The sequence below is a fragment of the Ornithorhynchus anatinus genome, chromosome X1, assembly GCF_004115215.2.
Source record: "Ornithorhynchus anatinus isolate Pmale09 chromosome X1, mOrnAna1.pri.v4, whole genome shotgun sequence".
Taxonomy (NCBI): Eukaryota; Metazoa; Chordata; class Mammalia; order Monotremata; family Ornithorhynchidae; genus Ornithorhynchus; species Ornithorhynchus anatinus.
In genome coordinates this window covers 8,009,499-8,035,331 of record NC_041749.1, presented here as the reverse complement: position 1 = coordinate 8,035,331, position 25,833 = coordinate 8,009,499, and the positions used below count along the sequence as shown (strand labels likewise).

The following is a 25,833-nucleotide window of genomic DNA, read 5'->3' as shown; positions in this document are numbered from 1 at the left end:
TGAATCCTGTGAGGGATCAGGGACCGTGTCCAATTGATAACCTTGAACTTACTCCAGCGATTAGCTCATAGTAAGCACTTAATGATTCACTTTAATTATTGAGGGAAAGCAGATGAAACGGTTCACTAAGATGAGATTGCTTATAAGATGGGCGTGTGTTGCTTAATCAGCATGTTAGAGCACAGACCTATGTACTATGATTTGAAATTTTGTGAAAATATGAGTTGGAAAATTAGGGAATTTGGGAAGAAGGCCACAGGTGTCTTTGCAAAGAGGCCAATTTGCATAATTCAGCTCTCGGCTTTTAGTAGTTTTGGTGGGGAAGGTAAATTGGAAATGGCATCGATCGACACCGTAGCTCAAGCGACTCGCATCCTATCTGCTGAAGTTTCAGACATCTTGGGGAAGCCTAACCTTGGCTAATTTCCAGGCCACAGGGAAGGAGGATTGCTTTTAAGAAGTCGCAATGGTACATCAAGGAGATTTACGAAATGATGACTACAATTGCCCATCTTCCTCCTAGACTGTAAATTCCTTAAGGGCAGGGAACATGTCACCAAATCCCGTCGGTCCTACCTGCACAACATTACTAAAATCCACCCTTTCCTCTCCATCTATTCCGCTACCACGTTAAAAAAATCACACATCCTATCCTGCCTGGATTACTGCATCAGCCTCCTTGCTGACCTGCCAGGGTCCTGTCCTTCCCCACTCCGGTCCATACTTCACTCGGTTGTCCGGATCATTTTTCTATAAAAACATTCCGGGCACGTTACCCCGCTCCTCAAAAAACTCCAGTGGTTGCCCATCCACCTCCGTATCAAAGAAGAACTCCTTTCCATTGGCTTTAAAGCAGTCCATCACCTTACCCCCTCCTATCTCACCATGCCTCTCTCCTCCAACCCAGCCTGTATGCTTTGCTCCTCTAGTGCTAGCGTGGCTCAGTGGAAAGAGCCCGGGCTTGGGAGTCAGAGGTCATGCGTTCGAATCCCGGCTCTGCCACCTGTCAGCTGTGTGACCGTGGGCAAGTCACTTCACTTCTCTGTGCCTCAGTTCCCTCATCTGTAAAATGGGGATTAAGCCCGTGAGCCGCACGTGGGACAGCCTGATTACCCTGTATATCCCAGCGCTTAGAACAGTGCTCTTTACGTAGTAAGCGCTTAACAAATACCAACATTTTTATTAACCTCCTCAATGGGCCTCCATCTCGTCTGTCTCGCCTCCGACTCACGGCCCATGTCCTCCCTGTGGCCTGGAACACCCTCTCTCCTCTAATCCCAAATAACTCTCCCCTCGTTCGAAGCCTTATCGAAGGCCCATCTCCTCCAAGAAGCCTTCCCAGATTAAGCCCCACTTTTCCTCATCTCCCACTCCCTTCTGTGTCACCCTGACTTGCTCCCTTTGCTCTTCCCCCGCCTCAGCCCCCTAGCACTCGTGTACGTATCCGTCGTTTTATTTATTTGCATTGATGTCTCTCTCCCCTCCTCTAGACTGTGAGCTCATTGTGGGCAGGGAATGTCACTTGATTAATGTGCTGTACTTTCCCAAGCGTTTAGTACAGCACAGTTCCCAAGTATTCTGCACACAGTGAATATTCAAGAAATACGACTGACTGAATGAAAACTCTAATGCATCGTATTCTCTCAAGGACTGATGTAGTAATAATAAAGTGTTCTGAATACGAAGTGCTTGATAAATCATGAAATAATATTTATTAAGCACTTCATTTAATAGAACTTATTGAGCGTTTACTATGTGCAGAGCACTCTACTAAGCGCTTGGAATGTACAATTCGGCAACAGATAGAGACCATCCCTGCCCAGTGACGGGCTCACAGTCTAATAATAATGATATTGGTATTTGTTAAGCGCTTACTATGAGCAGAGCACTGTTCTAAGCACTGGGGGAGATACGGGGTAATTAGGTTGTCCCATATGAGGCTCAGTCTTAATCTCCATTTTACAGATGAGGTAACTGAGGCACAGAGATGTTAAGTGACTTGCCCACAGTCACCCAGCTGACAAGTGGCAGCCGGGATTCGAACCCATGACCTCTGACTCCCAAGCCCGTGCTCTTGCCACTGAGCCACGCTGCTTCTCGATCTTACTAGGTGCCAAACACCATATTAAGCACTGGGGTAACTGCAGGATAATCTGGTGGCTCACAGTCCCAATCCCCCTGGGGCGAATAAGGATTTCATCCCCATTTTACAGATGAGGAAACTGAGGCAGAGACAAGTGGTATGCCCAATGACACACAGCAAGCAGGTGGCAGAGCTGAGATTAGAACCCAGGACCTCTGCCTCCCAGATCCGTGCTCTCTCCACTAGGCCTGCTGATTACCAATGCCGTTAATTGCTTCTCACTCTTTTAAACTGTTAAGTATAAGCTGGAGATTTTGAAAAATGTAAATCCTGGCAACCAAGCACGGACATACGTTCACTACATCCAAATGTCCTTTGGATAGGTGCTATCTGTCCTTCTCCCAAGCCCGCAACACTCATGTACATGTCTTCAAATTGTATATTATAAATTATTTCATTTATTTCTATTTACGTCTCCTCCCCTAGACCGTAAGATCGTCACGGGTGGGGAACGTATCCACTAATTCTGCTGTGCTGTACTCTCCCGGTGCTTAGTACAGTGCTCTGCACATAGTAAGTGCTCAATAAATATCTCGGATTGATTAATATCAACAGCAAATTCTTGCGATGTAAAGGACGAGCCTTCGACACAAAACTTGAAGAATAAAGTGAAGATCTCTGGGTGAACCAGATAAGAATGTCCCACATGGGGCTCACAGTCTAAATCCCCATTTTACAAATGAGGGAACTGAGGCATAAAGAAGTCCATCGACCCCTGGCCCATGTCCTACCACTGTCCTGGAATGCCTTCCCTCCTCAAAAGCGCCAAAGTAACTCTCTTCCCCTCTTCAAAGCCCTACTGAGAGCTCACCTCCTCCCGGAGGCCTTCCCAGACTGAGCCCCCCTTTCCCTCTGCTCCCCCTCCCGTCTCCTCGCCCCCACCCTCTGCTCTCTCCCCTCCCCTCAGCACTGTGCCCATGTGTATATATTATTATCCTATTTATTTTAATGAGGTGTTTATCTCCTCGATTCTATTTATCTCGATGATGTTGTCTTGTTCTGTTCTGTTTTGCTCTGCTGTCTGTCTCCCCCATTGAGACTGTGAGCCCATTGTTGGGCGGGGATTGTCTCTATCTGTTGCCCAATTGTACAGTCCAAGCGCTTAGCACAATGCTCTGCACACAGTAAGAACTCAATGAATACTGTTGAAGTGACTTCACCAAGACCACGCTGCGGATAAGTGGAGGACCAGGATTAGAACCCATGACCTTCTCACTCCCAGACCTGAGCTCTCTCCTCTAGGCCACCCTGCTGGCTCCTCTTCCACCTTTCATCCCCTAACTCTGATGATCCCCCAACACCCCGTTCTGGGTCTTCTCTTGTTTTTAACCTAACCATCACGGGATTCACCATTAATAGTTTATTCAATGAATCCTATTTATTGAGCGCCTACTGTTAGCAGAGCACTGTACTAAGTGCTTGGGACAGTACAACGGACACACTCCCTGCCCACAACGAGTTGACGTATGTATTTCTCCTGTGGGTCCTCCATCAGAATGGACACTTCCCCTTTACAGTTTTATGGTGTTTGTTAAGCACTCACTATGTGCCAAGCACTGTACTAAACGCTGGGGTAGATACGAATAATCAGGCTGGATGCATTCCATGTCCCACACGGGGCCCACAGTCACTCATTCACTCGTATTTATTGAGCACTTACTGCGTGCAGAGCAGTGTAATGATGTTGGTATTTGTTAAGCGCTTACTATGTGCCGAGCACCGTTCTAAGCGCTGGGGTAGACACAGGGGAATCGGGTTGTCCCACGTGGGGCTCACAGTCTTCATCCCCATTTTACACATGAGGGAACAGAGGCTTGCCCACAGTCACACAGCTGACAGGTGGCAGAGCCGGGATTCGAGCCCGTGACCTCTGACTCCAAAGCCCGGGCTCTTTCCACTGAGCCACGCTGCTTCTCTAAGTGTACTAAGCGCTTGGAAAGTACAATGGGCTCACAGTCTAGAAGAGGGGAGACGGGCATCAAGACAAGTGAACAGGCACAAGGGCGTGAATATTAATAGACCCATTTTACGGATGAGGTAACTGAGGCACAGAGAAGTGAAGTGAATCACCCCAAATCACACAGTAGATGAGGCAGATCTGAGATTAGAACCCGGTCCCTCTGCCTCCCAGGTCTGTGCTCTGACCAACAGGCCACACTGCTTCTCACTTCCTATGTGCAAGAAGAGGACTTTAGGCACGGCCGATTTTTCCCCGGCACTTAGTACATGCAATCCACCGCGCTCGGTAGAAGCCATTACTGAAATCCCCCCCCTTCCAATCAGCCAGTCCCCAAATCCCAACATCTCCGGGGAAGTTTATCCCGATCGTTTCCCAACATCTCCACTAGCGTTAACCCAACTGCCTTGCATTTACACGCCTCAGTACTTGGTGTCTAATTCAATTTATGCGATTCCTTCTTCCCCTATTTTTGCTGCATTATATCTTCCTCACCCTCCTGTTCTCATTCTTCGTAAATAATTTATGTCAGTCTTTCCCGCGGGCTCTTAAGCTCCTCAGGACCGGGGACCCTGTCCTTTCGTACTCTCCAAATAACTTTTACAGTGCTCCTTTTGGGCAGGGAACATGTCTACCAACTCCGTGGTACTGTCCTCGCCCCAGCGCTTAGTTCAGTGCTCTTCATTCAGTAAGTGCTCAATAAATACCATCGACGATGAGGACGGTGAGCGCCTGACTGATCGATTAACCTAGTGGAAGCAGTAGTGAGAGACTCGGCCATCATGACAGCATTTAGCACTTAAAAACATTTCAAGAGTCAGTATCTCTTTCCAAATGACTTTTGGGGTCAGTAGCGGGGATGAATTTATTTTCAGGATTAATATGAAATTGGTCACCACAAACATCAGTTACTTCTTTGCATTACTGCTGAACAACCACGTGACACCACCGATCAAATTCCATACTGGCCTAGGGATAAATTGCACAATATTCAGTACCACTTTATGAAGGGTAGGCAGTTAGTGAGCTTTAAGGATAGTGTTAATGTGAACATATAAGGTTGATGACACTGTAATGATAATAATTATGGCATTTGGCATTATGGCAGTGCCAAGCACTGTTCTAAGCACTGGGGTAGCTACAAAGTGATCAGGTTGTCCCATGTGGGGCTCACAGTGTTAATCCCCACTTTACAGATGAGGGAACTGAGGCCCAGAGAAGTTAAGTGGCTTGCCCAAGTTCACACAGCAGACAAGTGGCAGAAATGAAAGAATAAATACTGTGGAATGAATAAAATAAATAAGGGAAAGATATCCTAAATACTTCCAACCACATTCAAAGTCTGTTGCTCCATCAGTTAACTCTGAGCAGATCCAGCTGGGAGTAGTCAGTTACCACTGGGAAGACGCGTGGCCACGAGGATACGGCCCGGGCCTGGGAGTCAGGAAGACCTGAGTTCTAATCTTGGCTCTGCCACTTGTCCGCTGTGCGTCCTTGGGCAAGTCAGTGAACTCTTCTGTGCCTCAGTGGCCTTATCCGAAAAATGGGAATTGAAGACTGTGAGCTCCATGTGAAACACAGACTGTGTTCAACCTGATCAGTCTGATCTACCCCAAAGCTTAATACAGTGCCTGGCCCCAGATAAGCGCTTAACAAATACCTTGAAATCACACAAAAAACCTAATCATTAATATAGAAGGTAATGGAAGAGACATAATATTTATTGTAAACCCAATCTGCTTGAAACACCTTGATCACACAAATTCCAAAAGTGCAATAAAATACAATATGTCTCTATTATATCATCTAAGAAGAGATAGGAAAACTAATTTGAAAATTTCATAAACCAGTCATTAGTATTATTCAGGAATTCCTTCAAATGAAGGAATTCTGTAGTCATCACTTAAGGATTAGAAACTGGGGGTGGAGGGAGGAGAAAGCAAGTTTGGAGAAAATAGGTGGTACAAAGCCATCAGCAGAAAGATTCAATATCAAAAATATAATACCTGCAAATATTTGGAATGATGCAGAGTAAATCTATTAGTGACTGCTGGGCATTTCCATAAAGGTTAGTGTAAATATGCTAAAAATACATATTCTAATTATTAACAATCAGAGATAGAGGTCACGACTTCTGATTTTAAGCAACTAATTTCAGTCCCTTAAAAAATGAAATTATATTGCTTAAAAAAAGAGTTTAGGTCACATCAAGAACCACAACTTGTAAATTCCTGGAACACATGAAAAAAGGAAAAGAAAAAAATAAAGGCAAAGACTATTAACAAAAGCCTTGACCTGGAAAATCCTCTTTTAAATACACAAATTAACTTCTTTTCATCCTTTAATTCCCTGGCTATGTTCGATAAGCTAGTTTCTGAATATGTATACTTTATAAAAGGATTCCACTGACAGGGAAATAGCAGAGTAAAAAGGAGAAAAAAATCCTTGCAGAAGGCTGTAAATATCTCCAAAACTCTTTCTTCTTTGGGGTCAGGATTGCACTCAGCCCTGGAATTCAAATCTAGAGGCAAATAATAGAACATCCAAGTTAATCTCAAATACTGAGGCCAGCCCAGGGGTACTCTGGGTGTCATGAATGTGTTACTTGCTGTCTACTTGTTTTGTTTTGCTGTCTGTCTCCCCCTTTTACACTGTGAGCCCTTTGTTGGGCAGGGAATATCTCTATCTGTTGCCAAACTGGACATTCCAAACGCTTAGTACATCGCTCTGCACACAGTAAGCGCTCAGTAAATACGATTGAATGCATGAATGAATGAACACGTAATACATGCCAAGCACTGGGGTAGAGACAACGCAATCAGATCAGAAACCAGCCGCTGTCCCACATGGAGCTCACAGTCTACAGGAGAGAGAAAAGACATTTTAATCCCCCTTGTACAGATCAGGCGACTGAGACCCAGATGTAAAGTGACTCATCCAAGGTCACCCGGAGAATGGCAGAACCCAGGTCACCTAATTCGCAGTCCCGTGGGCTGATTGTAATCTCCTACACAAGACTGTAAACTCTCAGAGGGCAGGGAGCATGTCTACCAACTCTATTATATGCTCCCAAGTGTTCAGTACAGAGCACTCTCACTAAATCAAGTCTTTTCACTTCTCAGGGCCTCAGTTACCTCATCTGTAAAATGCGGATTGAGACTGCGAGCCCCACGAGGGGCCACCAATTTACTTGTATCCACTCCAACGCTTAGTACAGTGCCTGGCACATAGCGAGCGCTTAAACTCCACAGCTATCATCATCATTATTATAAATATCATTGATTTTCATCAGGCCATTCTGCTTCCCAGGAGTGAAACAAAGTGACCAATTTAGTGCTATTTCTTTCAAGCTTAATGATAATATCGATGGTATGTGTTAAACCCTTACTGCACCAGGTACTATACTAAGCGCTGTGCAGGAGGGTGAACAAATGAGAGGATCCTGAGGAAAGGAATGATTTCCCAATGCTGCGTTAGAGCAATTATTCCAGCGGACTCCACTCTTCGTTCCCGGTAATAAAGGCTCACTCACGCATGTCCAAGCAAAACCTAATCGCCAGCGACCTCCTGATAACCCTAAAAGTGGTGGCTCCGTGTATTGTGTGACTAATTTACTGAATATTCTAGCACCTGATTATTCCAGATTATCCAGATGTTCCTTTGACAGCTATTACACAAATAAATCTTGAGAGCTTCTGAAAAATCCAGGGGGTTTCCGTTTAAGTCACCATTCACTCAGTCGTATTTATTGAGCGCTTACTGTGTACAAAGCACCGTACTAAGCGCTTGAGAGAGTATGATACGACAACAGATGGACATAATCCCTGCCCACAACGAACTCCCCGCCTAGAGGGGAGTCAGGCGGGTATTTATCGGGCATCCAAACGTTCTGCACCGTAGTCGACGATTCTGTCGATAGCGCTGTAGTCGACAACTGTATCGACGCCCGGGAAGCATAAGCTCCTTCATCTTGCCTTTCAACGGAAATCACTGGAAGCCTACTATAAGAGTCGAAAACCCAGACTGCAAAACTTCCCTTCTTACTGAGCGTCTTTCTAATCGTACCCTAGTGAAAAAGGAGTCCACAGTAAATCAGATCTGCTCACACTCCATACAGATGTAAGACTCCTGAAAATGCTATGAATAACTTAAATGAAATCCGACTCTACTGGGTGGAAACGACCCCCAAACCACCGACCCACACGCACAACTGGGCGGCTTCAAAGTGGGTCAGAGGGCTCGGGCATCGCTTGGTGCCACTAGATGGCACAGCTGCACCGGGCATTCGGCAAAAATACAGATATTGTAGTGAATCCCACATCTGAAGTCATTTTGAAGTCACTTCTCTTCACCTTCGCACAGACGGGGCAGCAGAGTTTAATGCGAAAAGCGGGCAGAAATTATCAAGGTGACAAATTGACACTCTGGCATTCCTCCCGTGGAGGCACCACGCGATCCTTCCCACTCCGACTTTTAACCCTCCATCGATCCAACTTGGGTAATTTACTGGGAGAAGCTGCGGCAGTCCAGGAGCCTGCTTCTGCCAGAGATGGTCCTATATACCTGTAAAAATACTTCTATGGCTACTTCGAAACGAATACCAAGGCAGACGGTGTAAAAATTCCCTCGCTTTTTTTCCCACCGTCACATTCCCGACCGACCCGAAGCCATTCTTCAAAAACTCTCATCCTTATCGCCTCCCTCTGGTCCGCGTACTCGAAGCCACGGAGGTGCTCCGGTCGAGCTACTCTCTCTTCTTCTGGAGCGCCAGGCCATTTACTTTCTCCGTCTGACCGTTCTTGCTTCCTGGATTTGTGAAGTTCCAATCTTCCGGAGTGAGGAGCTGCTGAGTTTTCTTGTGCGTCCAATAGGGGTTGATTATTACCGTGAGCAGCGCCAGTCCCACGACGAAGAGAGCCAGGTGTGGTGCCAGAAGGCTGTCCACCAGGCCGTCCCAATTCCAGAAACACACCCACCACATGTGGTAGGTCAGAATCATTCGGCCGTGAAACATGTGAATCATCAGCCACTGATTTAGCTTCCAGAACAGACAGTCGGCCCAGCCGGCCTGCAGGGGGTGAGGAGGAGAAAAAGGATTACCTTCCCATCGTCATCGTACCGTCGGTATTTGTTGAGCACTTACTACACGCAGAGCACTGTACTAAGCACTTGGGAGAGTACAACAGACCCAGTTTATAACAACAGTAAATAATGAAATTCTAAAATTCACAGTTTGTAATAGCAGTAAATAATAATGATAACGATGGTATTTGTTAAGCGCTTACTACGTGCAAAGCACTCCTAAGTGCTGGCGGGATACAAGGTGATCAGGTTGTCCCATGTGAGGCTCACAGTCTTCATGCCCATTTGACAGATGAGGTAACTGAGGCCCAGTGAAGTGACTTGCCCACAGTCACACAGCTGACAAGCGGCAGAGCTGGGATTAGAACCCATGTCCTCTGACTCTCCAGCCCAGGCTCTTTCCATTGAGCCACGCCGCTTCCCATAATAATGGTATCTTTTCAGTGCTTAACTACGGTGCCAGGCACCAGACTAAGCAATGGGGCAGATACAAGTAAATTGGGTTGGACATAATTCCCGTCCCATGCGGGGCTCACAGTCTCAACCCTCATTTTACAGCGAAGCCCAGAGTAGTTAAGAGCCTTGACCGCGATAATAATAATGTTGGTATTTGTTAAGCGCTGACTATGTGCAGAGCACTGTTCTAAGCGCTGGGGAGATACAGGGTCATCAGGTTGGCCGACGTGAGGCTCACGGTCTTCATCCCTATTTGACGGATGAGGTAACTGAGGCCCGGAGAAGTGAAGTGACTCGCCCCCAGTCACACAGCTGACAGGCGGCAGAGACGGGATTCGAAGTCGTGACCTCTGACTCCCAAGCCCGGGCTCGTTCCACCGAACCACGCTGCTTCACATGGCAGACAAGCGTCAGAGCCGGGATTAGAACCCGGGTCCCAGGCCCGTGCGCTATCCACTACAGCACGTTGCTGCTCATTCTCTAATTGCACAGATAGCCATCAGAGACACAGGTTAATTCACTGTCTTCCCTCAGACTTGTTTTTCAAGTGACCTCTCACGTAAGTGACTCTGGGGAACCAGATGTTAGCTCATTTTTGGATCACCACAGCCACCTCCTCCCTCCGCACCCTCAGCGCAGATGTTTACGAGCGATAAAAGGCCAAAAAGGCAGGCAGTCGGGAGAGATTACGTCTCCTTGCTCGGGCCTGGAAGATAAACAAAAAGGGGAGGAAATACCCTGTGTTGAAGCAGCGTGGCTCAGTGGAAAGAGCACGGGCTCTGGAGTCAGAGGTCATGGGTTCGAATCCCGGCTCTGCCACTTGTCAGCTGTGTGACCGTGGGCGAGTCACTTCACTTCCCTGTGCCTCAGTTACCTTATCTGTAAAATGGGGGTTACGACCGTGAGCCCCACGTGGGACCACCTGATTCCCCTGTGTCTACCCCAGCGCTTAGAACAGTGCTCTGCACATAGTAAGCGCTTAACAAATACCAACATTATTATTCTCTTTGGAACCTACTTAGATTTAAGTAGGTTAAATCATCACATAGGACAGTGCCGGGCACACAGGAAGTGCTTAACAAACAAATACCACGATTATTATCATTATCATTTAAAAGACGCAATCCATTTGTAAGGCAGAAAAATCTTTGGTCTGCTCCCCGATGTGGTATTAAAATGTTGTCCCGGAGACTGGACTGAAAGGATATATCAGAATATCTAAATGGACAGGGAAGAGTTTCTTAAGAATCGCTTCCAAAGAACTATGTGGCGCTTCACCGAATTTGTGAATCTCTGTTTCCTGGGCTACGGATGAATGAATTGATGATGTTCCTCTTGTTTTGTTCTCTTTTGCTTGCTGTCTCCCCCATTTAGACTGTGAGCCCGTCACTGGGCAGGGATTGTCTCTATCTGTGGCCCAATTGTCCATTCCAAGCGCTTAGTACAGTGCTCTGCACATAGTAAGCGCTCAATAAATACTACTGACTGAATGAAGGAATAGCAGAGCTGTCAATATCCCTGTTGAGGTTTCCGGTTGGCTGCCGTTACATAACAAACATTTCTTTCTGCTCATCCCATCACTTTTAAAGTTATCCCTTCCCTAATAATAATAATGTTGGTATTTGTTAAGCGCTTACTATCTGCCGAGCACCGTCCCTAAGGTTCTACCTTCTTTGAACCCACCTCAGGATGCTTTTCACTGCCTCGCAGCTTAGCTTGCTTATCCACCGAAAATCAAATTGATTGGGCACATTGCTTTCATTGTTGATAATTAAATATAAAATTCTAAAGTATTTTCTTTTCCTATTCCTTCTTTTTATTTAGATTGGGAGCCCCATGTGGGACAGGGACTGTGTCCAACCTAATTGATTTGCATCTACCCCAGTGATTAAAACAGTTCTAGACACAGCAAGCAGTTAAATATAATAATACCGGTAATAATGATAGTAATAATAATCTTAGCACAACTAGTGAAAATGCCAAACGAGAGGAAGAGAGGCAATTTCATACAGAAGAAAAGCAGCGCGGCTCAGTGGAAAGAGCCCGGGCTTGGAAGTCGCGGGTTCCTATCCCGGCTCCGCCACTTGTCAGCTGTGTGACTTTGGGCAAGTCACTTCCCTTCTCTGTGCCTCAGTTACCTCGTCTGTAAAATGGGGATTAAGACTGTGAGCCCCATGTGGGACAATCTGATTACACTGTATCTAGCCTAACACTTAGAACAGTGCTTGGCACATAGTACGCGCTTAACAAATACCATCATTATTATTATTATACAGAAGAAATAATTAGCTTCCTTTTGTTTAAAGATTGTGAGCTGGGGATAATATCCCTCGAGTTTCTTTACTTCTGGCGAGACTGTGATTAAAGTTTCATCCCAGTAAACACAAAGCAGGTAATTTTTTAATACCCAGAATGTGCTGCAATTCTCATCTCCTTGGGTGTTCAAAAAGAAAAAAAAAAAAATCAACCTGCATTTTATACAGTTTTCACATCCATCCCATAAGACCCAAGAAAGAATCTAGTATATAATGTTGGTATTTGTTAAGCGCTTACTATGTGCAGAGCACTGTTTTAAGCGCTGGGGTAGATACAGGGTAATCAGGTCGTCCCACATGAGGCTCACAGTCTTAAGCCCCATTTTACAGATGAGAGAACTGAGGCACAGAGAAGTCGAGTGACTTGCCCAAGGTCACAGAGCTGACAAGTTGGGGGGGGGGGTCAGGATTCGAACCCATGACCTCCGACTCCCAAGCCCGGGCTCTTTCCACTGAGCCACGATATCTCGCATCTTGTAAATCAATCCTACGCCGGAGCTTGATCAGAATAATCCCACATAAACCTCTGGTCGCTCTAAACCCCAGCTACCGTTGAGCACTTAAGTTCAAGTAAATAAATGGCATTTATTGACCGCTTACTGTGTACAGAGCACTGAACTAAGTGCATGGGAGAGCACAATACGGAGAGTTTACGAAATTACAGATTCCCGTTTGTACTCTTACATATCGTATACGTTCTATGCCTGTTATTTGACTCATCTTCCAAATTTACGTGTTGCCTCTGAACCTTACTGAGAAGCAGCGTGGCCTAACGGATAGAGCCCGGGCTTGGGAATCAGAAGGACTTGGATTCTAATCCCAGCTCCGCCGCTCGTCCGCTGTGGGATCTTGGACGCGTCAGTCAACTTCTCTGTGCCTCAGTGACCTCATCTGTAAAATGGGGATGAAGACTGCGAGCCCTAGATGGGACAGGGACTGGGACCAAACTGATTAGCTTTTATCCCGGAGGTCAGTAAAGCATCTCGCAAATAGTGAGGTCTTAAATACCACTGAAAGAAAAACAAACATGCCCTTCTCCCTCTAGACTGTACGCTGGGGGCAGGGAATGCCACTGTTTATTCATTCGGTCGTATTTACTGGACGCTCACTGCGTGCAAAGCACTGTATTAAGCGCTTGGAAAGTACAATTCAGCAACATACAGAGACAACCCCTATCCAACAACGGGCTCACAGTCTAGAAGGGGGGAGGAAGGGAATAACAGGAAAGGGGAGGAAGGCAATAACCCGAAGGGGGTCGGAAGGGAATTCTAACTGAATAACAGGAAGTTAATTGTTATATTGTACTTTCCCAAGCCCTTAGTAGAGTGTTCTGCACCCAGCAAGCGCTCAATAAATACGACTGAATATTAGTGAGGCTTTGGGGGATGGGGACTGTTCATTAGTGCTGTGTTCTGCCTCCAGTGAATGAACATTAATGCTGGAGGTGGGAATCGACTGAAGAGATTTCTCTCTCCTTACTGAAGCACTCTCTAGGGTAACTTAGGAAGAGTCGGGAAGAGGGGAGCACCATTCTACATTCGACAAAGGGAGCGAGTCAGGGCGACACCGAAGGGAGCGGGAGAAGAGGAAAAGTGGGGCTTAATCGGGGAAGGCCTCTTGGAGGAGATGGGCCTTCAAGCAGCAGCAGCTGAGCCACGGAGAAGCAGCGTGGCTCAGTGGAAAGAGCACGGGCTTGGGAGTCAGAGGTCATGAGTTCGAATCCCAGCTCTGCCACTCGTCGGCTGTGTGACTGTGGGCGAGTCACTTCACTTCTCTGCGCCTCAGTTCCCTCATCTGTCAAATGGGGATTAAGACTGTGAGCCCCACGTGGGACAACCTGATCCCCCTATGTCTACGCCAGCGCTTAGAACAGTGCTCGGCACATAGTAAGCGCTTAACAAATACCAACATTATTATTATTATTATTCAATAAAAGGCTTCGAAGGGGGGGAGAATCATTGTCGGATGTGAGGAGGGAGGGCGTTCCAGGCCAGAGGCAGGACGTGGGCGACGGCTCGGTGGCCAGACGGGTGTGATGGAGGTGAGAAGTGAGAAGGTTGGCGGCAATAGAGGAGCAAAGCGTGCGGGCCGGGTGGGAGAAGGAGAGTAGCGAGGTGAGGTGGGAGGGGGTGAGGGAGGAGGGGCCGGTACTTCTACAGATATTTGTAATTCAGTTATCTGTATCGACGTCTGCCCCCCCCTCTAGTTGGTAAGCCGGTTGTGGGCAGGAAATGTGTCAGTTATTATTGCGTTGCACTCCCCCAACCGCTCAGAACAGTGCTCCACACACAGTAAGTGCTCAACAGCTACGATGAATAATAATAAATCTGTAAAGCGCTTACTACGTGCTAAGCACTGTGGTACTTGCAAGATAAGCAGGTTGGAACAGTCCCTGTCCCATGGAGGGCTCAAAGGCAAAGAGGGAGGAAGAACACATATATAATCCCCATTTACAGATGAGGAAACTGAGGCACAGAAAAGTAAAGCAACTTACCCAGTCACACAGCCGGCAAGTGGTGGAGTTGAAATTAATAATTATAATGATAATGGTACTCATTAAGCACTTACTATGTGCCGAGTACTGTTCTAAGCACCGGGGTAGATACGAGTTTATCAGGTTGGACACAGTCCCTGGCTCAGGTGGGGCTCAGGGCCTTAAATTCCACAATTAATAATGTTGGTATTTGTTAAGCGCTTACTACGTGCAGTGCACTGTTCTAAGCGCTGGGGGAGATACAGGGTCATCGGGTTGTCCCACGTGAGGCTCACAGTTAATCCCCATTCTACAGATGAGGGAACTGAGGCACAGAGAAGTGAAGTGACTTGCCCACAGTCACACAGCTGACGAGTGACAGATCTGGGATTCGAACCCATGACCGCTGACGTGGTATTTATTGAGGGCTTACTGTGCGTAGAATACTATACTGAGTGCTTGGGGAGAGTAGAGTATGAAACAGAATTGGTGGAGACATTCCATGCAAACAATGAGCTTACAATCTAGAGGGGGAGACGGACATTAATAGAACAGTTAACGGTATTTGTGTTCTCCAAAATCTGTAAATATTTTTCTGTTTGTCTCCGTCATTAGAATGTAAGCCTCTTGTGGGCACGGAACATCTCACTCCATTCTGTACTCCAGTGGTTGCCTATCGACCTCCGCTCCAAACAAAAGCTCCTCACTCTAGGCTTCGAGGCTCTCCATCACCTTGCCCCTTCCTACCTCTCCTCCCTCCTCTCTTTCTACCGCCCACCCCGCACGCTCCGCTCCTCTGCCGCCCACCTCCTCGCCGTCCCTCGGTCTCGCCCATCCCGCCGTCGACCCCCGGGTCACGTCCTCCCGCGGTCCTGGAACGCCCTCCCTCCTCACCTCCGCCAAACTGATTCTCTTTCCCTCTTCAAAACCTTACTTAAAAATCACCTCCTCCAAGAGGCCTTCCCAGACTGAGCTCCTCTTCCCCCTCTACTCCCTCTGCCATCCCCCCTTTACCTCTCCGCAGCTAAAGCCTCATTTTCCCCTTTTCCCTCTGCTCCTCCACCTCTCCCTTCCCATCCCCTGCACTGTACCCGTCCGCTCAACTGTATATATTTTCGTTACCCTATTTATTTTGTTAATGAATTGTACATCGCCTTGATTCTATTTAGTTGCCATCGGTTTTTACGAGATGTTCTTCCCCTTGACGCTGTTTAGTGCCATTGTTCTTGTCTGCCCGTCTCCCCCGATTAGACCGTAAGCCCGTCAAACGGCAGGGACTGTCTCTATCTGTTGCCGACTTGTTCATCCCAAGCGCTTAGTACAGTGCTCTGCACATAGTAAGCGCTCAATAAATACTATTGAATGAATGAATGATCCTGGGCAAGTCACTTTACTTCTCTTTGCCTCGGTTCCCCCTTCTGTAAAATGGGGATTAAGACCGTGAGCCCCATGTGGGACAGGGACTGTGTCCATGCTGACTAGCTTATATCTACCCCATGCCTAAAATAGTAAGTGCTTAACAAATACCATCATCATTATTATTATTACTCATAGGTTAAAATCGGGTGGGAGGACATGGAGGAGTGAGGAAACCCTACTTCTAAAAAGGTGCAGCCACCCAACTATCGAGGTGGACCTTGTGGCATCCACTGGCCCAATTTTAAGAACTCCAAACTTCTGTTGCTGTGTAAATTTACTTTCTACCTCATCAAAAGGAATTAAAAAAAAAAAAAAAGAAACCCTACAACTCGTCACAATGCGACTAAGCACCACTTCAGTCAAAGACATCTCCTCTAGGCAGTGAAGTGGGCTCCTGAACAACAACCACCAAAAAAAATCAGAGAAAAGGAGCAAAGAAAAGGCGTGCCGACCGTTTCACGTGCCGAGAGTAATGGTCCGGATTCCAGAGAAGTAGAGTATGAGCCTACGCGGGTTCTCGGTTCCGCTCCGGGCTAACTACCGTCTTCCCTCCCATCGCCGAGGGTCCCCGTTGTGGGCATGAACCGTGCCCACGGGGCGGGGGATAAAACCTACTTCCCCAAGGGCTCCTCCATCCCCGCACACAGGCTTTCGGCCTCTTTTTTGCATTTCTTTATACTGTCGTCTGATGCCACCCCTCCCCATTTACACTTTTAGATCGTCGGCCTCCCTGACAACCTATTTGTCATCTGACAAGAAGCAGCTTGGCTTAGTGGCAAGAGTCCGGGCTTGGGAGTCAGAGGTCGTGGGTTCTAATCCCAGCCCCGCCACTTGTCCGTGTGACCTCGGGCAAGTCACTTAACTTCCCTGTGCCTCAGTTACCTCTTCTGTAAAAATGGGGATGAAGACTGTGAGCCCCAAGTGGGACGATCTGATCAACTACCCCAGCACTTAGAACAGTGCTTGGCACAGAGTAAGCATTTAACAAACGCCATTAATAATAATAGTAATAATAATTATGGTATTGGTTAAGCACTTAACTACGTGCCAGGCACTGAGAAGCAGCGTGGCTCAGTGAAAAGGGCCCGGGCTTGGGAGTCAGAGGTCATGGGTTCGAATCCCAGCTCTGCTGCTTGTCAGCTGCGTGACTTTGGGTGAGTCACTTAACTTGCCTCAGTTACCTCGTCTGTAAAATGGGGACTGTGAGCCCCACGTGGGACAACCTGATCAGCTTGTGCCTTCCAGCGCTTAGAACGGTGCTTTGCACGTAGTAAGCGCTTAACAAATACCATCATTATCATTATTCTTATTATCACTAAGCGCTGGGGGTGGATACAAGTAGATTGGTTGGACACGGTCCCCGTCCCACGTGGGGCTCACGGTCTCCATCCCCATTTTACAGATGAGGGAACCGAGGCCCAGAGAAATGAAGCGACTTGCCCAAGGTCGCGCAGCGGACGCGTGGCAGAGTCGGGATCAGAAGCCATGACCTTCTGACTCCCCGGCCCGGGCTCCATCCGCTACGCCGTGCTGCTTCTCAGTGAGACAGAGAGAGAGAGAATGCAAGGAAGGAACCCAAGCGCTTAGAACAGAGCTTGGCACATAGCGATTATCCAGAATTACATAAATACCCACTGTCACGGCAATAATCCCGGCCCCGCCACCGGCCCGCTGGGTGACCTTGGCTCTTCGGTTGGGGAGGGGCCGGCCAGCCTTACCTTTAAAAGCATCCAGGAGATGCAGGTGAAAGGGGTACTCATCTCCAGGAGCAGCGTGATCATGGCCAGATAGTGGCCCGCGCGGAGGTTGGCCACGGACCCCAGGAAGCCCAGGAAGGCAAAGAGGTGATGGACGGCTAAGAACAAGTCAAAGGTCCCGAAAATCACGTTGGACGCGTGGACGGCCACGTTCTCGAAGAGGAAGAAGCCGGTGGCCGTGGCGACGTTGAACCAGCACCAGTTCCGCTGGGCGTGGGCTCGGTCGGCGTGGAGGACGGGGTCCCCGAGCAGGGCCCACAGGCCCGCGGCGGAGCCCTGGACCCCAAAGACCGCGCGCGTCGCCGCCAGGTCCCAGAAGACCTTCTCCCTGGGCGGCAGGGAGCGGTACGTCGCGTTGAGGCACGAGGACAGTTGGTGGCAGACGGCGAAGACCCCCAGGTAGAAGACAAACCCCGCCGTGACCAATATCAGGCGGATGGTCCAAGAGGCGTAGTCCATGTCGAAAAGCGTCTCGGCCCCGGCGCCGGCGACATTCATTGCTTTTATTTCCCGTTCCCGACGCGCCCCGAGCTTCTCTTCCGAGACCGTGGGTTTGGGTCTTTAGACTCCCGGAAGGGGGGGGGGGGAGGGGAGTCTGCGATCTGAAAAGCAAAGAACGGTTAAGAATATCATCGTGGTTGTCTTATTTTTGTCCGTCTGTCTCCCCCGTGAGACTGTGAGCCCGTCATTGGGCAGGGACTGTCTCTATCTGTTGCCCAGTTGTACAATCCAAGCACTTAGTCCAGTGCTCTGCACATAGTAAGCGCTCAATAAATACTATCGAATGAATGCATGAATATTCAATACATAAAAATTAGTGTTAAGAAGAACTGAGATACCCGAGCGCTCGCTGCGCTGTCTTGAGGTAGATGACGATGATAAAAATGATTATCGAACTTGTTAAGCGCTTACTGATTGACTCAATTGCAGAACTGTACTTTCCAAGCGCTTAGTACAGCGTTCTGCACACTCTTAGCGCTCAATAAATACGATGGAATGAAGGAATGAATGATGATAATGACGGTATCCGTTAAGCGCTGGGGTGGAGACAAGCAAATGGGGTCGGACACAGTCCCCGTCCCACGTGGGGCTCACAGTCTCGATCCCCATTCTGCAGATGGGGTCGCTGAGGCACAGAGCAGCGACGTGACTTGCCCAAGGTCACAGCAGACAAGTAGCAGAGGTGGGATAAGATGTACATCCCCTTGATTCTATCTATTGCTATCGTTTCTGTCTCCCCCGATTAGACCGCGTGTCCGTCATTGGGCAGGGATCGTCTCTATCTGTTGCCGGACTGTCCATTCCAAGCGCTTAGTCCAGTGCTCTGCACATAGTAAGCGCTCGATAAATATTATTGAATGAACGAATGTGGGGCTCACAGCCTCGATCCCCATTTTACGGATGAGGGAACCGAGGACCAGGGAAGTAAAGGGACTAGTCCAAGGTCACACAGCGGGCAAGCGGCAGAGACGGATTTAGCATCCGGGGCTCCCGACTCCAAATCCCGTCCTCTCGCCATCAGGTCGGGTGGCTGGGATTCGCCGTCACTGTGGACTGGCTGAGGTCACTTCGCTCGGTGGCTACATTTTTTTTTTCGAAACTTGGTTAACAACAGCAGACTAAGAGAAACCTATAAAACCTTCGAGGGAGTTTAAAACATCCCCGCTGCCTCTCACTTTCCCTTCCATCACTCAGTCCCTCCTTGGCTCCTCCCGTTTCCCCCGTCTCGATTTCCTACCCCAACATCTTCTCGATCAATCAGTGGCATTTCCCGAGCACTTACCGTGTGCGGGGCACTGTGCTAAATGCTTGGGGGAGCACGATACAACAGAGTTGGTAGAAGCGACCCCCACCTACACGGAGCGGGGAGGCTACGGAAGGGGAGGCGGACATTAAAATAAATTCCAGGTGGGCGACGATAACGATGATGCTGATGATGGTATTTGTTAAGCGCTTACCCTATGCCAGGCACTGTCCTAAGCACCGGGGGAGATTCAAGGTAATCCAGCCGTCCCACATGGGGCTCACGGTCTTCGTTCTCATTTTACAGAGGAGGTAACTGAGGCACAGAGAAGTGAAGTGACTTGCCCAAAGTCCCACAGCTGACAAGTGGCAGAGGCGGGATCTGAATCCATGACCTCTGACACCCAAGCACTAAACCATGCTGCTTCTCTGTATATAAGTGCGCTGCACATAGTAAACGCTCAATAAACACGACCGAATGAATACGTAAGTGCTGTGGTGCTGGGGTGAAAAATCAAGGTGCTTAAAGGGCACAGCTCCAAATAATAATAATAATAATGTTGGTATTTATTAAGCGCTTACTCCGTGCAGAGCACCGTTCTAAGCGCTGGGGGTAGAAACAGGGTAATCAGGTTGTCCCACGTGAGGCTCCCGGTTAATCCCCATTTTACAGGTGAGGTAACTAAGGCACAGAGAAGTTAAGTGACTCGCCCGCAGTCACACAGCTGGGATTCGAACCCATGACCCCTGACTCCCAAGCCCGGGCTCTTTCCACCGAGCCACGCTGCTTCTCTTGCCTAAGTAACAGAGGACTTGTCGGCTGTGTGACTGTGGGCAAGTCACTTAACTTCTCTGTGCCTCAGTTCCCTCATCTGTAAAATGGGGATTAAGACTGTGAGCCCCATGTGGGACAACCTGATTCCCCTATGTCTACCCCAGCGCTTAGAACGGTGCTCGGCACATAGTAAGCGCTTAACAAATACCAACATTATTATTATTATTAGGACTGCAAACAGAGGAGGTGACGACTTATTCAAGGAAGGTCTCTTGGGGGAGATATGATTTTAGTAAGGCTTTAAAGACGGACAGGAGCGGTGGTCTAGCGGATGTGAACGCTCCGCACGTAAATACGATAAAAAAAAAAGTCTCTCAATAAATGAGCGCTCAATAAATAGGACCGATCGCCTGAAGTTCGAATCCCGGCTCTGCCACTTGTCAGCCGTGTGACTGTGGGAAAGTCAATTCACTTCTCTGGGCCTCAGTGACCTCATCTGTAAAATGGGGATGAAGACTGTGAGCGCCACATGGGACAGACTGATTCCCCTGTCTCTACCCCAGCGCTCAGAACGGTGCTCGGCACATAGAAAGCGCTTAACAAATACCATCATTATCATCATCGAAGCGGGGAGGAGAGGGATCCACAATACAGGGTGGACGAAGGCACGGGCTCCGCAGCAAGAAAGACGAGATGGAAGTACGATTAGGTTGGGGTTAGTGGAGTAAAATGTGCAGGAGGGTTTGTTTTGTCGCTTTTCTCGGAAGTGGCGTCTGCTAAGTACGTACTACGTGCCACGTTCCGTACTGAGACCTGGGATAAATAGGAGACAATCGGGCGGGTCAGAGTCCCTTTCTCACATGGGGCTCAGAGTCTACGGAGAGAGATATTTACTGTCCATTTTACAGATTAGGATTAGATGATTGGGCAGGGATTGTCTCTGTTGCCGAACTGCACGTTCCGAGCGCTCAGTGATGATAACGATAATAATGTTGGTATTTGTTAAGCGCTCACTATGTGCCGAGCACCGTTCGAAGCGCCGGGGCAGACCCAGGGGAATGAGGCCGTCCCACGTGGGGCTCACGGTCTTAATCCCCATTTTACAGATGAGGGAGCTGAGGCACCGAGAAGTGACCTGCCCAAAGGCACCCGGCTGCCGAGTGGCCGAGCCGGGATTCGAACCCATGACCCCCGACTCCGAAGCCCGTGCTCTCTCCACTGAGCCGCGCGGCTTCTCTCGGTACGGTGCTCTGCACACAGTAAGCGCTCGAGAAATCCTACTGAGTGAAAATGAATGAGGGGAAGGTGGCGGGGGGAGGGCAGGTCTGGATGGGAAGACGACGAGCTCTGCCTTCGACACCTTTAGTCCGGAAAGCACTTGAACGGATTTAATCGGTCTCGACGACCACGGGGAGCAGGAATCACTGACTCGAGAAATAGCGTGACCCAAAGCGTCTGAGTCAGAGGACCCTCCGGCTCTGCCCCTCGGTCCGCTCCGCGTGACTTCTGCCAAGTCACTTCGCTTCTCGGAGCCTCAGTTTCCCCATCTCCATTCATTCATCCGCGAGGGCTTATTGAGCGTGCATTCGTTCAACAGTATTTACGGAGCGCTCACTAGGTGCAGAGCACCGGACTAGGCGCTTGGAATGGACAAATCGGCCACAGATAGAGACGGTCCCCGCCCATCGACGGACGGACAAAAATAATAGCAATAAATAGAATCGAGGGGATGGACCTCTCATTACTTACCATTATTCACTGCACCTACTATGTGCACAGCACTGTACTAAGCGCTAGGAACGTACAACTCGGCAAGAGAGACCGCCCCTGCCCGCCGACGGGCTCGCAGTCTAAATGGGGGAGACAGGCGGCGGAGCGGAACGGAACAGAACAACAACAGCATCATCGCAATAAATAGAATCAAGGGGATGTACCCCTTATTAACAAAATAAAGAAGGTAATAAATAATAGATACAAACGAGGACGGACCCGAGGGGAGGGGCAGGGGGAAAAAGGGGAATAAATCGAGATTCTAGGAATTTACCGTCCTTTCATTTTAAGAGATAGCAGCTGTACCCAATTAGAGTTTGTCCGAGAAAATAATAATCATCCAGTGAAAAAATAATCGTAATAACCATCCAGGTAACCGTCTGCCTTGGTTGCTTCTCTGCTGGATCTGCACACTTTAGTCTTCCAAACGAGAAGCTCTTCGTGGGCCGCCAGGATCGTCTCTCCTGCTGTACTGGACTCGCCCAAGCGCTGAGTCAAGTGCTCTGCGCACAGGAAGTGCTGTGGGCTTTGGAGTCAGGGCTCATGAGTTCGAATCCCAGATCTGCCACTTGTCAGCTGTGTGACTGTGGGCAAGTCACTTCACTTCTCTGGGCCTCAGTTCCCTCATCTGTCAAATGGGGATTAAGACCGTGAGCCCCACGTGGGACAACCCTGTGTCTCCCCCAGCGCTTAGAACAGTGTTCTGCACATAGTAAGCGCTTAACAAATACCAACATTATTATTCTTATCAATAAATAAACAGGTGCTCAATAAAAGGGAGGCAGCATGGCCTAGTGGATAGAGCACGGGCCCCGGCATCAGAAGGCTCCGGGTTCTGATCCCGCTCTGCTCCTTGTCTGCTGTGTGATCTTAGACAAGTCACTTCTCTGAGCCTCGGTGCCCTCATCTGTAAAATGGGGATTGAGACCGCGACTCCGACCCGGGACAGGGACAGTGACCAACCCAGTTTGCTTCTAATAACAATAATAACAATACCGTTGGTATTCGTTAAGCGCTTACTATGTGCCGAGCACCGTTCTAAGCGCTGGGGTGGACACAGGGGAATCGGGTTGTCCCACGTGGGGCTCACGGTCTTCATCCCCATTTTACAGATGAGGTCGCTGAGGCCCAGAGAAGTGAAGTGACTTGCCCACCGTCACACAGCTGACAAGTGGCGGAGTAGGGATTCGAACCCATGACCTCTGACTCCAAAGCCTGTGCTCTTTCCACTGAGCCACGCTGCTTCTCCATAAAAATGGCATTTGTTAAGTGCTTACTATGTGTGAGGTACTGTGCTAAGCACTGGGGGGGGAGGAAGGGGGGTGATCAGGTTGCCCACGTGGGACTCACAGTCTTAATCCCTGTCCTACAGATGAGGTAACTGAGGCACAGAGAAGTTACGTGACTTGCCCAAGGTCACACAGCAGACAAGTGGCGGAGCCGGGATTAGAACCCAAGACCTCTGCCTCCCAAGCCCTCTTTCCACTGAGCCACGCTGCTTCTATCCACCCCAGTGCTTAGTACAGTGCCTGGCACATACTAAGCTTTTAATAAATATCATTATTAATTACCTGGAAAATGGGGATGGAGACTGTGAGCCCCACGTGGGACAAGAATTGGGTCCAAGCTCATTGGCTTGTTTCCACCCCAGTGCTTAGAACAGTGTCTGGCGCATACTAAGCGCTTAACAAAGTTTGGCTCAGTGGCAAGAGCCCAGGCTGGGGAGTAGGAGGTCGTGGGTTCTAATCCCGGCTCCGCCACTTGGCAGTTGTGTGACTGCGGGCAAGGCACTTCACTTCTCTGGGCCTCAGTGGTCTCATCTGGAAAATGGGGATGCAGACGGTGAGCCCCAGGTGGGGCAACCGGATGAGCCTGTATGTACAGTGTGGCTCAGTAGATAGAGCCCACAGTTGGGAGTCAGAGGTCGTGGGTTCGGATCCAGGCTCCACCTCCTGTCAGCTGTGTGACTGCGGGCAAGTCACTTCACTTCTCTGGGCCTCAGTTCCCTCATCTGTAAAATGGGGATGAAGACTGTGAGCCTCCTGTGGGACAACCTGATGACTCTGTTTCTCCCCCAGCGCTTAGAACGGTGCTCTGCACCTAGTAAGCGCTTAACAAATACCAACATTATTATCACCCCGGCGCTTAGAACGGTGCCCTGCACAAAATAAGCGCTTAACAAATACCACCGTTACTATCACCCCGGCGCTTAGAACAGTGCTTGGCCCACAGTAAGCGCTGAAAAAATGCCCCAAACACCCAAAGACCACTACTATTGAGAAGCAGCGCGGCTCCGTGGCAAGAGCCCGGGCTTGGGAGTCCGAGGTCATGGGTTCGAATCCCGACTCTGCTACTTGTCAGCTGGGTGACTGTGGGCCAGTCACTTCACTGGGCCTCAGTTCCCTCCTCTGTAAAATGGGGATGAAGAATGTGAGCCTCACGTGGGACAACCCGATGACCCTGGATCTAGCCCAGCGCTTAGAACAGTGCTCTGCACCTAGGAAGCGCTTAACAAATACCAATATTATTATTATTATTATTAAAATGGGGATTAAGGCTGTGAGCCTCACGTGGGACAACCCGATGCCCCTGGATCTCCCCCAGCGCTTAGAACAGTGCTCTGCACCTAGGAAGCGCTTAACAAATACCAATATTATTATTATTATTATTAAAATGGGGATTAAGGCTGTGAGCCTCACGTGGGACAACCCGATGCCCCTGGATCTCCCCCAGCGCTCAGAACAGTGCTCCGCACCTAGGAAGCGCTTAACAAATACCGACATTATTATCATTATTATTAACATTATGATGATGATGCTGACGATTGGGTGAGCTGAGGGTGCTCGGGTGAACTCACCGGGGGGAGCCGACGGTGCTCGGCCTGCGGTCCGTTGCAGGTTCCCGCTGCACGTTCAGCAGCAAGTTGAGCTGCAGGTCCGAGCTGCAAACTCGGCTGCAGGCCCAGCCCGCGCGCGCTCCCGAGAAAAGGGGGGCGGGGCCCCGCGCTCCAGCCCCGCCCCCTCCTCCCATCCCACCAATCGCACGCCTTTCCTTCGAGGGGGCGGGGCCGGAGCCCCGGAGCCCCGCCCCCCCGCCCCTCGTGACTCCCTCCCCCTCCCCTCCCTCGCGGGCGGTACCACCGCGCCCCGAAGGCGGGGGGGGGGGGCGGAGGAGGCCGCAACGTCTCGCGGACCGTACCACCGCTCCCGGGAGGGGAAATCAGGGCGGGGTGGGCGGTTGTACCATTCCCCCAGCGGGGGCCGCGGGACGTACCATGGCGCGGTGTACGGAGGGGGGGAGGGAGCGACGACGGATTACGTCTCCGTGCGGCGGCCCGAGGGCCGTACCACTGTCCTTGGGAAGGGGGGTGGAGCAGGCCGAAGGGCGCGGGCTGAACCATTGCTGGCTGGAAGGCGGGGAGGGACGAACCATTGCTGTCTAAGGGGGGGGAGGGCGGAGCGTACCACTGCGCCCCGGGAGGGGGAGGCCGCTCCCAACCCTGCCTTTTCTTGCCCAAATGAGGATGGGATGGAGTCTGCCTCCCAGGAAAAAAATAAATGCAAAAGCAGGACCAGGGCTGCAGACCCAGATTCTGATTTTTATTGGTCTTTGTGAAGGGTTTGCTAGGTGCCAGGCACTGCACTCAGCTCTGGGAAGGTGACAGGCCAATAATAATAATAATAATAATAATGTTGGTATTTGCTTCCTATGTGCCGAGCACTGTTCTAAGCGCTGAGGGAGATACAGGGGAATCAGGTTGTCCCACGTGGGGCTCACAGTCTTCATCCCCATTTGGCAGATGAGGGAACTGAGGCACAGAGAAGTGAAGTGACTTGCCCCCAGTCACACAGCTGACAGGTGGCAGAGTGGGATTCGAACCCATGACCTCTGACTCCCAAGCCCGGGCTCTTTCCACTGAGCCACGCTGCTTCCCGTAAAAATT

At 49.5% G+C, this 25,833-nt stretch overlaps 1 protein-coding gene across 2 annotated transcripts; it reads right to left on the bottom strand.

Moving 5' to 3' along the window:
- Positions 1-7,336: 7,336 nt before the first annotated feature.
- On the bottom strand, positions 7,337-24,871 carry CLN8 (CLN8 transmembrane ER and ERGIC protein). Of its 2 annotated transcripts, none has more exons than XM_029052084.1 (3): positions 24,748-24,871; positions 17,564-18,204; positions 7,337-9,168 (listed from the first exon to the last, which is right to left on the bottom strand). In XM_029052084.1, the coding sequence occupies exons 2-3, from the start codon at positions 18,098-18,100 to the stop codon at positions 8,845-8,847; spliced, it is 861 nt and encodes a 286-aa protein (XP_028907917.1). In that variant the 5' UTR covers positions 18,101-18,204; positions 24,748-24,871; the 3' UTR covers positions 7,337-8,844. The 2 variants fall into 2 exon arrangements, with proteins under 2 accessions (XP_028907917.1, XP_028907918.1); XM_029052085.2 differs by lacking the exon at positions 24,748-24,871 and adding an exon at positions 22,165-22,398.
- Positions 24,872-25,833: the final 962 nt, after the last annotated feature.